General features: G+C 47.9%; 1 protein-coding gene across 1 annotated transcript in view; it reads left to right on the top strand.

Annotated features, from left to right (window-relative positions):
* MYT1 (myelin transcription factor 1) overlaps positions 1-13,065 on the top strand; it is a 34,519-nt gene extending 21,454 nt beyond the window's left edge. Inside the window, exons 17-24 of the mRNA XM_075516954.1 lie at positions 99-167; positions 4,363-4,425; positions 5,004-5,087; positions 9,279-9,500; positions 10,082-10,173; positions 11,100-11,203; positions 11,322-11,465; positions 12,925-13,065. Coding sequence (XP_075373069.1) covers positions 99-167; positions 4,363-4,425; positions 5,004-5,087; positions 9,279-9,500; positions 10,082-10,173; positions 11,100-11,203; positions 11,322-11,465; positions 12,925-13,065 — 919 coding nt within the window. The remainder of the gene's footprint in view (positions 1-98; positions 168-4,362; positions 4,426-5,003; positions 5,088-9,278; positions 9,501-10,081; positions 10,174-11,099; positions 11,204-11,321; positions 11,466-12,924) is intronic.
* The last annotated feature ends 1,829 nt before the right edge of the window (positions 13,066-14,894 follow it).

Here is a 14,894-nt window from a genome sequence, read left to right as displayed (position 1 = left end):
CCCTCCCCCCACCCTGGCCCTTTTTCTTTTTCCTTTTTTCCTTTTTTTTTTTTTTTTTTTTTTTTGCTTATCCAGATATTCCATCTCTTCTCTTTCAGCCTTTCTGGTTGTCCTCTTGCTGACAAGAGCCTCAGAAACCTCATGGCTGCCCACTCTGCTGACCTCAAGTATGTTTGCGCTCAACTTGGAACTCCTTTTTTTTCTTTTTTTTCCACCCTTTTTTCTCTCTTCCCTCTCCCTGCCCCCCCCCCCCCCCCTCTTGCTCTGCTTTTGCTTTTCCATCCCCTCCCTTCTCCTTTCAAAGAGCCGATCAAAATCCACCTACGAGGAGCTCTGGTGGAGCCCAGCCTCCAGCTGCCGCGTTGGGAAGAGTCAGCATCGTGGAGCAAGGCTTATTTTGGGGAGGGGGGATCATGGCAGCGATCAGAAATAACCTGGACCCCTGGCAGGTTTCCTTTGGGCGCTGTAGACATATGTTATTTTCTTTTTCATTTGGCGTCTTTTCCCAAGCTCTTGTTTCCCTAGTTGGTGCCATAACCCTTTTCATTCACCATTTTTGTATGGTTCTCAAATAATCCAAAGCCTGGATAAAGGCACATGCTTTATTTTTGGGTAGAGACACAGCTGGGAAAATACCACCAGGACATAGCGAAAAGAAGCCAACTCTTTTGGAGAACCTGGGATGCTAATTTTATGCTAAATTTGAGGGGTTGCTTGGGATGCAGTGACAGAGGTTCCTATTCATTGCCACGGGAGTTTGATTTGCAAGGGAATGAAAGAGGGAGCAAGCAAACGCTTGGCGAGGCCGGATCCTGAGCCAGTGGCAAAGGGCTCACAGGCACATGAATTTCTTTGTTCTCATTTCTGCTCCTGATGGGAGGAACCAGTCTTCACATTTTCATTCAAATATCTTCCTCTGAATCCTGTTTTCAGCTTTGCTGCTGTTTTCCCAAAGCTCCTCGTTTTCACTAGGAGCTTATTCTTCACAAGAGGGTTTCCCAAATTCTCTCTTAGGTTGCCTCCCCTAAAGAGAGGTTTAATAGAAATTGTATTTAAAATAGATGGAGATACCGGGGGGACCCGAGCCCTCCTCCACCCAATCTACATCTTTGGGGAAAAGCTAATTGTGAATTTTTTTCCAACATCACTTCCATGGAGCCAGCCTATTTTTGGAAGCTGATTCTCCTCTGAGCTCCCTGCTTTGCTGAATCCAGTTTCAGGATTGTTTAGACACTGAGATATTCATAACTATAACTGAAGAGCCTCTACCGAGAGTAAAACCTCATGGGGGACTTCACATTGCACAGGCTCATAATAAAAAAAAAAAAAAAAAGTCCTGTGTCCTGTATGCCACCAGTGATGTTTGGAGCCATGGTAAGAATAGTCAAGTCAGGTGGGAGCCCCTTTGGTCGTTAAGGTGGTCAGTAAAGCCCCAAATCCCTTTTTGGTGGCCCGGAGGGCAGCGTGGGTCTGGGACTGCTCCGCACCCCACCGCCGATGCAGGGGCTGGTGCCAGGAAAAATGTTCGTTAACCGCCTGCTCCTTGTCACAGAGGTGGAAAAAGTAGCTGGATTAGTTGATATTAATAGAATATGCTAGTGGAGGGAAAGGACTCGCATGATTAGCGCTAAGTACACTTAATCATGCATTATAGACGATATACATTTTGAAAGAACCTCTTAAGAGAGCTTTGCTGAACTGGTGTTTCTCCAACAGCCTTAAAGAATAGCCCAGTGATCAGGCAATTAGCGTTAAAGATATTAAAAGCTCTCAGGAACAGTGCCCATTGCCAGTAAGGGCCCGGAGAAAATGCAAACGGGGTCGTCCCTGAGACCAAGCATTGCACCAAGCCTTGCTGCGCAGCATCCCCTGCTCCCCTTGGGCATCCGATGTCAGCGCTTTTTATCAAAATGCTATATAAAACAGGAGACTTCTGGCCAAAATAAAGCTTTTTAATGTTGTTTCCCAAGTACTGGGTTTTTTCTATGTCCTAGTGAGGATGGGAGCAGAGGAGGGAGGAAGGGAAGAGGATTTGGAGATATTACAGATAGCGCAGTCATCGCTTTTCACAACTTCAGATAAGGCCATGTCAGTGTTTCTATTATAAATTCTATTTCAGGGGTTAATATCCCTGATATAAAAAAATAGCTCCAGGCTGGAACATGCAATAAAAGGTCTCTGTCGGTATGATTTGTCTCCAGATAATTAAAAATAAAACTCAAATCACTTCTCTCCCTTTTTTAAAAGTCCTGAAAGGCAAAAGGGGTTTGGTGTTAGTGTTTTCATAATTTCATCCCACCCTGAAGCTAGAACAACAAAGAGATAGTATTGCTTTCTATTTTAACAGCTTATAACAAGGAAATGTCACAGTCATCTCCTAAACCTGTAATTTCTAAATGAGTTAGAGAATTTGCACCCTCATCGGGTCCTTCTGGCTGTGTCCCTTCTCTTACTGCACCAGACCTATGTCCATTTATGTCTTCCTGGGTCTGAGCAGTCCAAGCCTTGGTCCTGACTTAGTCTCCCTGTCACCCTTGTGGGACCAGGACGTGTCCCTGCCCTCCCACCCTAGGTGAGGTGCCAATCTTTTTGGCCAATGGAGACTCTTCAATGACCCACAAATGCCAAACCCTCCCTCAGAGCTGGTGCAAAGAGGAGAATTTTTATATTTTCTACCAAAAAAAAAAAAAGAGGAGTTTTTAGAAGGCCATTTTCCAAGCTGCAGAACTAAAGGCAACTGTGGAAATCATTGCTGCATTGACTCTCAGGGGCCAGAGCACCCCAACTATGCCATTGCCTAGGTCAGGCATGAGCTTTCCCAAAGACGCTGGCCTCAAGGGCTGCCCGTGCACCGTCATGCGTTGCCCATCAGTTCACTGGGGTGTCCTGGAGACACATCGATCCCTGCTCTGCGGCAGGGCACCAACCAGTGCTACCAAAACAGGCACCGGTGGCTTTAAAAACGGGGATTGAGAAAGTGGGGGCACAGCAAAATCCTCCCTTGAAGAGAAAGGGCACTCTGCAAGCTTGAGGTCATCCCGTGAGCTTTGCTCGCTCCGGCTCAGAAGCGAGTGGCTGAGACCCTTCCGCTCGTCCTGCGGCAGCACCGTGGATGTCCTCCCCCCGGTACTAATCACTTGACTCAAACAGCCCTGGCTAATTGGCAGGCTGGCACGCACATCCTCGGCGAGCACTCCTCGCCTCTCTTCCTTGTCCCCATGACAACTTTTATGTCCGCCACGTCACCTACAGCATTTGGAGCAGATCTTTGTGCTCGTGGTACTTCATATCCCCTCACCTTTCTCGCTTCTGCACCCTTAATGATGCAGTGCTTAACTCGTGCCATTATCTTCGCTGCCGCTCGGTAGGGCTCGCAGCCCCTGCTAGCCTTTGTGTAGGTTTGTGTGATCACAGAACTATTCTCCAGGCTTTTCAATCATGTCCGGGAGTGCTAGAGGCTTACCTTCAAACCCATGATCATGGCTGTGTCTTCAAAGATGCCTTTGTAACAGCAGCGGCTGAGGATCGAGGGGCAGATTTTACACCGAAGAACCAAAAGCTGCTGGTGCACCATGCGTGGTGACCCGGTGATCCCCAGCCCAAGGTCCCACAGGCAGCTGTCCCCTTGCAGACCCCCCTGTCCCTTGCCTATGGTGTTACAGAAGGAGGAGACCTGAGGTTAAGCTAACCTTTTCCCTCCTATTCCTTCATTACTTTCCATCAGAGGCATCAAACGGTTTTGGACTCTGAGAACCCTCCTGGGGTGGGGTGTCTGTTTGCCCTCACTGAGATTAGCCCCCACCAAATCACCCAGAACTGATCTGAGACCTTCTGCTGGGCTTCCTCTTGGTGTTGGCTGAGGTGGCCCCAGAGGAGAAAGCTTGATGGCCAAGTTGTCCAGAGTCGTAGGCTATTTTTCTGGTTTCTTGTCTGTGCTCGCATCCAGCCCGATGGCCCTGCATGGTACCTGCCATCTCCTTATGTCTTCTTCAGGAAGATGGACATTGTCCTGGAGGTCTTTTTTTGGCTCCTTTGGTATCATCTCCTGAGCTGTCCCCTTCATGAGGGTGGGGACAGAAGCTGGGACCCATGTCCTTCCGCTGGAGACCTACTACGCTCCCAACGTCCCCACCTCTTCCCACTGATGCTCCTCTTCAATGCCGACATCACGCAGCCACGCATGGACTTTGGTGTCGTGGACATTACAGACCAGACCTGGTTCTGATGGAGGGAGACGGGGCAGGAAGAAAAACCTGCTTCTGTGTTGACAGTCCCTAGATTTCTCTTTGAAATGAGCTGTCGCAAAGCGTTGATCCCCTGCTCACATCCCCAGGCTAATCTGAACATCCCTTTCCTCCGCAGGTGCCCTACTCCTGGTTGTGATGGCTCTGGTCACATAACAGGAAATTATGCATCGCATAGAAGGTAAGATCTCCCTTAAATTATTTTCTCTCTAGCCTCTTTCTGTTTTTTTTTTTTTTTTTTTTTTCCCCTGCAGTGGGCAGAGTTGTAAAGTTCTGAATAAAACATTAATGTTACTGACAACTGAAGCCTATTTTCATCTCTTTAATCTGACTTCCTTTTTTTTTTTTTTTGATGTTTCTAGCATCTGATTAGAAGCTCCCTTCAACAGAATAAAAGACAAAGGGTCAGATTTTAGCTGATGCAATGTTCCTGTTAATAATGCTACCTATTTATGACTTCTATTATCACTTTAGAGCATTAATAGCAGAGATCTGAGCCTTCTGTTTCAACAATTCCATTAAACATCGCAGGCTGTTAGCAGGTATCTTCTTATCTAGATACCATTAATTACTGTCCATCTCCCTCAATTTTTAATTTTTTTTTTTTTTCTTCTGACTTCTCCTCGTGATGTGAAGCTGCAAAACGAGAGAGATCAAAAACACTGTGCGAAATTCAAGGGAAAGATGACTGAAGCGGGGGAATAGCAAATGCAGTGATTCTGCCAGTGAGACAGGCCTTTCTTCTCTTTTTAACCACAGTCTGTCAGGCTGCCCTCGTGCCAAGAAAAGTGGGATCAAGATCACCCCGACAAAGGATGATAAAGAAGACCCAGAGCTGATGAAGTAAGTCTGGAGAAAACTCCTTGAGCGGACCCTTTGGCTCGATCCCCTTTGCCTCGCACAGATTTACGCGGGGGAACAGCATCCGTCCCGCATCCCCCCTCGCTCACGCTGCTCAGAGCATCGTCTGCCTGCGCTGGAATGGGCGCTACCAAAGTTTTTCCACTGGTTTCTGGGGAATTTTTCCCTGATCCCAAAAATGCTGTTGCAATTTTGAAATTTGATTGGAAAATTGGGCGGTGGGGAGGTAACGGTGTATTTTTTCATATTTGTTTTTGCAGATGTGAAAGGTAGGCTGGTAGGGCGTGAACAGTTCCTCTCCTACCTATGCTTTATATAATTCCTAAAAAAGCCCCCAGTGTTGTAAATGAGGGCAAAACCCCGCAGTCAAGCAAAATGTCGCAGGTTTTTGGGCAGTAATGGGCAGGCAAGGGGTGCTGGAGGGCTCGCTTAACTCCCAGGAACATGGTAGAAATAGAAACTATCCAGCACTGAGTCAGGGCAGGAGCCAATAACCCCCAATAAGACACATTTTGTAGAGTCTTTGCCACGGCTGAATATTCAAAGCGAACAGAAAAAGCCTTTCTCTGCTGCCTCAAGCTGAATTTTTCAAAACATCCCAGGGGGGTTTATCCCTGCTGGGAACAGAGATTTTAAATCTCTTAGTCTGCCTCAGGAGCTTTCATTTGCTGTGAAATCCATTTGTCCTGACTTTTAGCAACCCCGAGCATCACGGGCTCGGTGTCCAGGGCCTTACGCGAGGTTCGGGGTCTGTGTCTCGACCCCTCACGCAGCTACAGGACATCAGAGCCTTTATAGCAGGGCTGGAGCCAGCACTGACTCCAGCATCCTATTTTTTGTTAACCCAGAGCATCCCCAGCCTTTCTGGAGCCTCTCCACTCACCCAGCAAGTGCAGGTGGAGGGGCTTAAGGAGAAACATGGAAAAACTTACCAACCCCCTCCAGGAGCTTCCGGATGCCCATGCGCGCTGGCATTTCTGACCAAACCCCTCTGGCTGGGCAGACTGTCCCCAAACGCATCTTTTTTCACTATTTTAGCCCTAGGGCAGGTCTTGCCCTTGCAGAAGAGCAGAGGCGAATACCTCCGTGTACCCGGGTTTTGCCCTAGAGCGGAGGCTGAGCCGGAGTGGGAACCGGTGGGTGCGGCAGAGCCCCGCAGGGGCTGTGGGGAGCGGGGACGCGTGAGCTGGGGGAAGGACCTTTAAGAAAGAGATGATATTTGAGCCATCTGCTCTGTTCTTACTCCTCAGTCTACAGGAAGGAAAGCCTCCCAGTTAAATGAGCTGTGTGATAATTAGCAGGAATTAGCGGAGTTTATTAAAAATTAAGCAACCTACTCGAGAATCTGTGGGAAAAAAAAACCCCTTTTTTTGGCTCAAATACACTACGTGGCTGGTGGCATTGTAACGCTGTGCCGTTAACCAGTGACACGGCGAAGGAAAGGACAAGCAGCAAACGCCGTCGTGCAACTGCCGGCTGTCGCACGTTTGCTTCTTTTACCGCAGTCGGAGGCCCCCGGTTGGGAGGTTGCCCCTCTCCTCGTTTTCCCCAGAGACACGTGCCCTGCGGGGCCGGGGAAGCCGTGGCTTTGCTCATCCTTGCCTGCTCCATTTGGGGCTGGGGCTGGTCGGGGATGTGCTAAGCGGCTCCCCCAGTGCGGTTTCTCTGCAAAGAGATTGCTTCCCAGTACAAGGAGAAAGGGGCTTTCATACGGCTGTTTTGTTATGGGGCAGCTGGTGCTCGTACAGGAATGCAGAAGGAGCTGTCAGGGCATCCCCAGCAGAATGCTGGTCCCCCCTGGTGTCCCCACCAGGGTTTGGGTCTCTCCTAGTCCACCCTAGACGTGCAAACGCTGGGAAGCTAAAGTGGCGAGAAATGGGGTTGGAGCATCACCACAGCTGGGATTTTCTGACTCCTAGAAAGCTGAGGCTGCCCACCCCCGGACTGGCCTCGGAGGCTGGTTGTGGCTCTGGTGCTCCGTCGGCAGCGGGACTGTGGGCACGGGTGCAGGCAATGCTGGGCGGGCATGAGGGTCTCCGTGGCATGAGGGCATGAAGGCATTCCCCAATGTCCCATGGTTCGGGCAGCAACCCCCGCTCCTCCAGTACACCCAGGAGGGAGCAGAAGCTCCTCTGAGATGTGCAAAACAACACGGTACAAGGATCCCTTCGCTGCCGCCTTCCCCCAGCCCTTGGGAAGCTCGTGTTCTGCCTCCCACAGCAAGGTGCACCCGGTGCAGGTTTGCATTAAGGAGCTTTGGCTCTAAATCCTCCTCCGTCTGCACCAAGCATCACTTGGAACCCGGCCGAGTTTTGCACATTGCCACCGAGGAGAAAGTAATTTAGTCCTTGTTGTTTTTGCTGTTCATCCTTCAAGTAATTTGCTACAGACGTGATTGAACAGATCACCTCAAACTTCAGCCCAGCCCTGGCATAAAACGGAAGCATCCACGGCTGCCTAATTGATCAAACACTACTGGTGCTTCCGTTAAATAACAATAATTTAAAAAAAAAAAAAATTAAAAAATGTCCAAGCCAGCTGTTTTGCACAATAAGGCTCTGGTTTATTTTTTAACAATGAAAATGTAATGAAAGTTAAATTAACAGCGTAAAATATGTAACGGTTGGGTCGTAACGGCTGCATACTAAATGCTGGGGTTTGTCTCTCTCTCGCTCTCCCCCCCCCCCCCCCCCCTTTTCCTCCTGAGGATTCAGTAATTTGCTCGTGATCATATAAAAGCAATGATGTTATGAATTTACTGAGGATCCTGCTGGCAGGGATATTATAAGTGAATTGTGCTGCATTTGCAGCTGATTAAAATCGAGATCAGCATTTTTCAAATTATCTTGGGAAAAGGCTGGGTGTACAGCTCCCCCCTTCTGCTGTCAGCTCCCTTTTGTACGAAATATAAACAATCAGGGTAATCATTTCTGCGGTGAAACGCAGCTTGCGATTTTCAGGAGCAGCTCAGTGAATATTTTGCTGGGGAAACTTAAGTCCCTAATTGCTTTCAAACTGAGGACATGGGGTTATTTTTGCCATTTCTTACCTACTTTTCCTCCCCCCCCTCCTTTTTTAGCGTACCTTCCCTTGAGTAATAAACTTTTAACTGTATTTATAACTGACTAGCATCTTCAAACAAATGCAAACCAGAGCAGAGACCTTAATAGATACACCGGGCTTTGTCGAACGGCTGAATTTAGTGAGTATGCCATTAGGCGGGGAGTTCGCGAGCAGGGAGGAAAGAGGTGCCTTTCCGAGAGCCACTCATCCTCTTGGCAATTAGCACAAGTTGTGTCAGTGCTTCCATGACGCCCATCGCAGCTCCTGTGTGCTTTAACCGGCAGCAGAAGCACGGGGGCGGGAGGGCTCGTGCACCGCCTTGACGGTAATTCCCACTTTTATCCCCTTGCGAGCGCAGGTTGATCTCTCGGTAGCAGCAGGATGTGAACCGGGAGGAGGAGGAGGAGGAGGAGGCAAGCAAGGCCGTGCCGCGGCTGCAGGCTGAGCGGTGCCCCAGGGTTTATTTGTCCCGTCTGATGGGGTCGGAAACCCCTCGGATGCCCCCCTTGCAGGAGCAGGTTTGCAGCTTTTCGGCGCACAGGTTGCAGCCTGACCGGCTCCCGGGTCAGGGACTGGTTCACGGGGAAGGGTTGTGTCCCCATGGGCACAGACAGTGCTCCTAGATCGCGTTGACCATGCTAGTGTAGGGTGATAAAGTTGGTGACCCTGGGTTCCTCGGCAGTAACACCGGGCAGAGCGGGCTGTAAATGTGTGATGGTTCAGTGCGAGCGTGTCAGCCTTGGGGTAACATCGGGATCCCATGTCAGGCAGCCCTACCTGCCATCCTTGCCCTCAGTGAGGCACCGAACACGCGGTTTGGGACACCACGGGGACCTGCTTTTGCTGCAAGTGTGAGTGTGATGCGACCTCCACAGCCTTTCCCTCTTGCAGGATTTCCCTTGGTTGTCTCTGGCTCTTCTGAAGGGGCAGTCATAGCTCTTAATTTCCCATCTGCCATTTCCATCAACTAAGCATCTACCCCATAAAGTCCAGATGAGATCCCCAAATGCGAACACTCTCTTCCCAAGCTTCCTCGTTCCTGTTCATCCCTAATTTCCTTAGGTCCCTCTTCATTCCCGTCTGTAATTTTTGGTAATTCCCTGTGCCCAGGTGTCCGGTTCCTGGCTGCGTTGGGCTCGGACACATCAGTGGCAAATACGCCTCTCACCGGAGTGCATCAGGGTGCCCTCTCGCAGCCCGCAGGCAAAAGGAAGGATCGCTCAATGGCTCCTCATTTTCATGGAAGTCATTGAAGAACGAAGGCCCAACCTGCCCTACCCCAGGCTGTGACGGCTCCGGCCACGCCAACGGGAGCTTCCTCACTCACAGAAGGTAAATCACAGGGTTGAAATGACCGGGAGCATGACAACGTTGCCATGGACTAACCTCCCTGCCGGTAGATGCTGTTTGAGCATCATTCAGCTCTTCATGCAAGGCTCAATAGCTGGTGCTTTTGATGCTGACCTCAGTCAGGTTGCTCCAAGGTTGGAGCTTTCTGCATGGAAGAAAATGCGTAGCTGTTTTAATATTGCAATGGTGAGATGTGGACTGGGCAAAATCATGAAAACTGATAATATAATGTCCTTCCATGAGCAAGCCAGAACAGGACTTGAGCACCCCAAAGAGGAGGTCTGACGCCCAAACCAGCCAGACTCGTCTCACCTTCCTCACCTGTCATGCCCTCTCTTTTAGGAAACAATGTGTTTTTTAATCTTTGTTCAGAGAAAATTGCTCTTGTTTTATAAATGGGGAGTTTTATGGCATTATTCATAAAGCAATTTTCTCTGTACCATATGAAGCTTTTAGAACTGTCTCGCAGCATGAACTCTACCAAATGGTACGTGCTCTTGTTGGGAACATAAGGACCTATAAATACCAAGAGTTTATGAAACTCCTTTTTACTTGTTTTTCAGTTTGTCAGGGTGTCCAAGAGCTACTTTTGCTGGGAAGAAAGGAAAACTCTCAGGGGATGAAATTCTCAACACAAAGTTCAAGACCAGTGACGGTAAGGATTTTCACTCCTTTTGCTTTGCAGGTGTGTCAGGGTATTGAGCCCGTATATCTTTTTCTTTGCAGACTGGGGAGGTTTCCACACAGAAATCTGGGCTCAGATTGGCAAGCTTATCATGTGCTATGAACACCCATTTCTTGGGTGGCCTGGTATTGGGGGTGGCATGGTAGCGGCATCGCTCCCCGAGTGCCACACTGGGAGGGAGCAGGTGAAACAATAACGAAGGGGTTTCCACGGTGAAATTCCAGGCAAAAAGAATTAATGCTGAAATTGAGATATTTTTTGAAATATTCACTGGCATTTTTACAAATCACTTACAGTCGTTCAGCGATCTTCACCTATTCAGGGCTTTTAATCCTGCAGATATTTCTGGATCTGGAATTTTGTTAGCGATGGCACTTTGCATTTCCAGTGCTATTACTGAGGTTTCTGTGGTATTTGACAAGGTTCAGGCATTTGACTTGAAAACTTATATAGTTAGGAATCTATAAATACCTGCACTCTTCTAGATATATTGCTTTATTTTATGAACCTCGTAATTTCTAATCAAAACATGCATTAGTTTTTTAAATGACATCTTCCCAAACTCAGGACTGGACAGAGTGACCTGAGTTTTCAGAGCAATCAACCTTGCAGGGTGCGTGGAGGTGCTGGACTCCAACCGCTATGCTGTTGTTGGCTTTTGCACTTACATATTGACCTATAAAGTATCATTGAAGCGTGATGCTAAAAACCTTACTAAAAAAATAAAAATAAAAATAAGCAGGTGAAATGTGCATCCTGTTTAGAGGATGTAAAAGCAAAGGTGAGGACTTTGTGAGCGGTGATGTCTACCCAACAGGATGGGCTCAGCAGAAAGCCCAACATTTTTGCTTAGCCCGCAAGCGTTTGCTGACTGCCTGTGACCTTCTCTCCCGCAGTTCTGGAGAACGATGAAGAGATCAAGCAGCTGAACAAGGAGATCAGTGAGCTGAACGAGTCCAACTCGGAGATGGAAGCGGCCATGGTGAAACTGCAGTCGCAGGTTTGTGTGCTTGGACGTGCATCCAAGCCCATGGATGCATGGCCAAGCCCCTTGCATGGGTGGTGGCGGGTGCCGTTGTGTGCGGGTTGGTAACCCTGCCATGTGCCGTGCTCTGCAGATCTCCACCATGGAGAAGAACCTGAAGAACATTGAGGAGGAAAACAAAATCATAGAGGAGCAAAACGAAGCCCTGTTCCTGGAGCTCTCAGGGTTGAGCCAGGCTCTAATCCAAAGTCTTGCCAATATCCGCCTTCCGCACATGGTAAGAAACTTTGACAGTGCTCGCCCCAGCCGGCATGATCAAGGGAGCCGTGCCAAACGCAATTCATGATAAGGCTTATGTACAATTAAAGAGTGGGAGAATTTCTCTATATACACCTACGTGTCCTTTATAAGATCAGTACTTTTGCCTTATCTCTGAAGCTTGCATTATATCTCCCTTTTGTTGTCATTTTCTGCTGATCTCCCTTTGTATCTATTGTTCTGTCTCATTACATCTGGGAGCATTATCACAAAATAGGAAACTTTATCAAGGGCACCCAGCGCCTTTTAGGCTAAGACAGCACAAGCAGAGATCAGGAGGGATTGGATTTCAACGTCAGAAAGATCTTACAGCTCCTATTATAATGCAGGTAGTTTCAATTCAGTTTTGAATAGCTGGCAGCCAAAGAATAGCATTCTTAAAGAGAGTGTATTTTGTTTAATTTAGCAAGGTCTAACAGCCCACAGCATGTTACATAGAGTTACCGCAAAATGAAAAGACTGCATTAAAATAGTAAAACCACAAAAGGCTATTAATTACCTTCTCTCTGTTCCCAGGAATGTAATTACTGTTGTCAAAACCAGGTGCGTGGGGGGGGGCTCAGGTTGTTGGGGAAGCTGTCCTGTCCTTTTACAACTCATAAAGACCACCGCAATGATCATAGGAATGAGCTTTTGATTTATTTTTTCTGCCACCATTTTTTTGGGGAATCCTTTTCATTGGGGTTTGTATTTAATTTCAGGCTGGTTGGAGAGAAGCCATCCACCAGCAGAGCAGTTTTGGATAGTATTCACCCAGCTGCCTAACTGGCAGAAAACCGCTTGCTGAGTGCTCTTCTGTAAAGTATTTGACACATAAAGGTCAAATAAACTGTTCAGCAAATATTTTTTCAAGGTTTCAAGCAACTCCAATTAAATAATGCCCACGAGACTTGTATGCTCATTTTATTCCTGTTCTTTTTCTTCCTCCTCCCTTTCTTTTTTCCCCATTAACAAAGTTAGAGATTTGCAAGGTTTCCACGATGCCCCTCAAAAGCAAAAGCTGTACCGCAGCAGCGTGCTGGTGCGGGCAGACGTGAGCCCAAGGTGACCGGGCTCCCGTCCTAACTTTGCCTTCGATTCCCTCCGTGATGCTTCAGCAGTCCCTGCCTCCTCTCATCCTCCAGCCCTCCATTTCCATGGCTTAATTCGGCCTCAAGCCCGTCAAACTGCCTGCACACGCTTAACCTGATGCTGTTAATAGTTCCACGAGGCCGATGCATAAAATTAAGGACCTAGTTAAGATCTGGCAGGATCAGGGGTTGCACGATGAGATTCCCATACGTACAACACCGCACACTAAAAGGGTCCAGCGTGGAGACCTTTGGCTGTTGGTACATACAGATGATTAATTGCAAAGAAACATCTCGGTCTCTTCCTGCTCTACTACTAACACTTTTATTTGGCTTTTTTGGCTGCAGGAGCCAATTAGTGAGCAGAACTTCGATGCGTACGTGAACACGCTGACGGACATGTACACCAACCAGGAGTGCTACCAGAACCCGGAGAACAAGGACCTGCTGGAGAGCATCAAGCAAGCCGTCAAGGGCATCCAGGTTTAGTGCCGCGGGACGGAGACGAGCAAGCGAACAGACTGTAAGATGGAACTTTCCCTCCAAGTATTCAGGTTTACAAGTTAGAAAACTTGTTTAATGAATGAAAAAAAAAAAAAAAGAAAAAAAAAAAGGACCAAAACATAACCAAGAGGCCATTTCTGAGACGTAGAACTGATCAAACTCAATGTTCTCGTTTACTTAACTTTGGACCTTCTTGAAAAATTGGGATTTTTCTACCTGGACCATGAGGTAGATCAGGATGGAAGGTTAAATTCTCCAGTAGGCTGTGGGGCTTGGTAGCTGCTGAAGAGCAGGCATCTTTCATGAGTTGCCATGCTCTTGCAGAGTTGATCCAAGAGCTAAAACATTACAAGAACAGGGTCTTGTCTGATCCAAGACTAGCATATGACTGGCTTAAACCCTCATGTTGTCTATGGTCGTATGTCCAGATCACCTACTCACACATGAATTATGTTCTATGTTGCTACAAGTGCTGGAGCTGCAAGCTACCTGTAAATCTGAACCTGTGCTGGGCCTCCCAACCCCAAGGTGTTCAGATATCCACTGGGCATGGGAACTCTGAAGTATTATAAAGTAGCTTATTTTTATTTTCTGAAAGAAATCTGAAGAGCAGTTCTGGATCTCCAGTGGAAAGCGCAATGGAAAAAAGGTTCTCAGGGAAGCTTTTGGAGTTTGCAACTACAGTATTCCTTTGTCTGTCTTAAATATGAGAATAGCTATTATGAATAGGCCAATACCAGATATTTCGTACAGAAGAATTCTTTAATGTGTCATGGTCCGGTGTATATGATTTTTTGGAAGTCTGTTCGATGACAGTTCTGGTTCTTTTCATTATTGTGATCATCCTTACAGTGGCGCAGTACTGCCAGTCCAGAGATCATACATCAATGCCAGAGAACGTTTGAGATTGCGACGAACAAAAAAAAAGAAGCAAAACCAACAAAAAAAGAGATGTTAATCGATGGCCAGCAAAGTGCTTACCTACCGCGAATCAGTAGTTGATTTCTTACAGGTATCCACAGGGCAATGGGTATTTTTTGGTTTGGTGTTCTACGTTTTGCGCAAAATCACAGCGCAAGCGCCATTCTGCAAAAAAAAAAAAAAAAAAAAAAAAAAGAGTATTCAGGTATTGGGTATTCTTCCAAAGAAGCGTTTTGTAAGCAGCTCGGTACACGCAGCCCACTGTGCACTTAAGAACAACTCTATGAATGTCTTTGCGACGCGGCTCTCCAGCCCCTGCGGCATCGGGCGCGGAGCCGGCTGTCACCCCGCGGGTTCGCTCTCCCCCACGTTTGCTCCCATCCGGAGCTCGCTGTCCCCTTGCTGCAAACACTTTGGAAGCAGAGGGGGGCAAAACCTCCCGAGGGGTCCTAGCGCGGGGAGCATCCACATCCCGCATCCCGCATCCCGCATCCCTCCCGGCAGCGGGGCGGGCAGAGCTGGGGAGGATTTTGCTGACCCATACTAAAGGCAAGACTGTGGTGTCGTTTCGAGCCCAATCCTGCCGATCTTTAGGGCGTAATCCACGATTCGGAGAAGTCAGTAGAAAGCTTCCCAGCGACTGCAGCGGCCACTGGATCCGGTCTCGAAGCTCACGAACGACTCGACTCGTGTCGGTTCCCCCGCTGAGTTCGGTACAGCAGCCGGCGTGGGTGGGTTTGCTCACATAGTTAAGTGTTTGCAGGATCAGACTCCATGAGTTCACTTATTTTAGAACCCATTCCAAGTGCAAAAATACAAAAGAAAGGGGAAAAAAAAAAAAAAAAAATTTGAGGTGTTAAAAACACAATGTTCTTAACATGTAAATAGAGTCC

Source organism: Mycteria americana, chromosome 14 (genome assembly GCF_035582795.1).
Source record: "Mycteria americana isolate JAX WOST 10 ecotype Jacksonville Zoo and Gardens chromosome 14, USCA_MyAme_1.0, whole genome shotgun sequence".
Classification (NCBI taxonomy): Eukaryota; Metazoa; Chordata; class Aves; order Ciconiiformes; family Ciconiidae; genus Mycteria; species Mycteria americana.
This window is presented reverse-complemented; position numbering and strand designations above follow the sequence as displayed.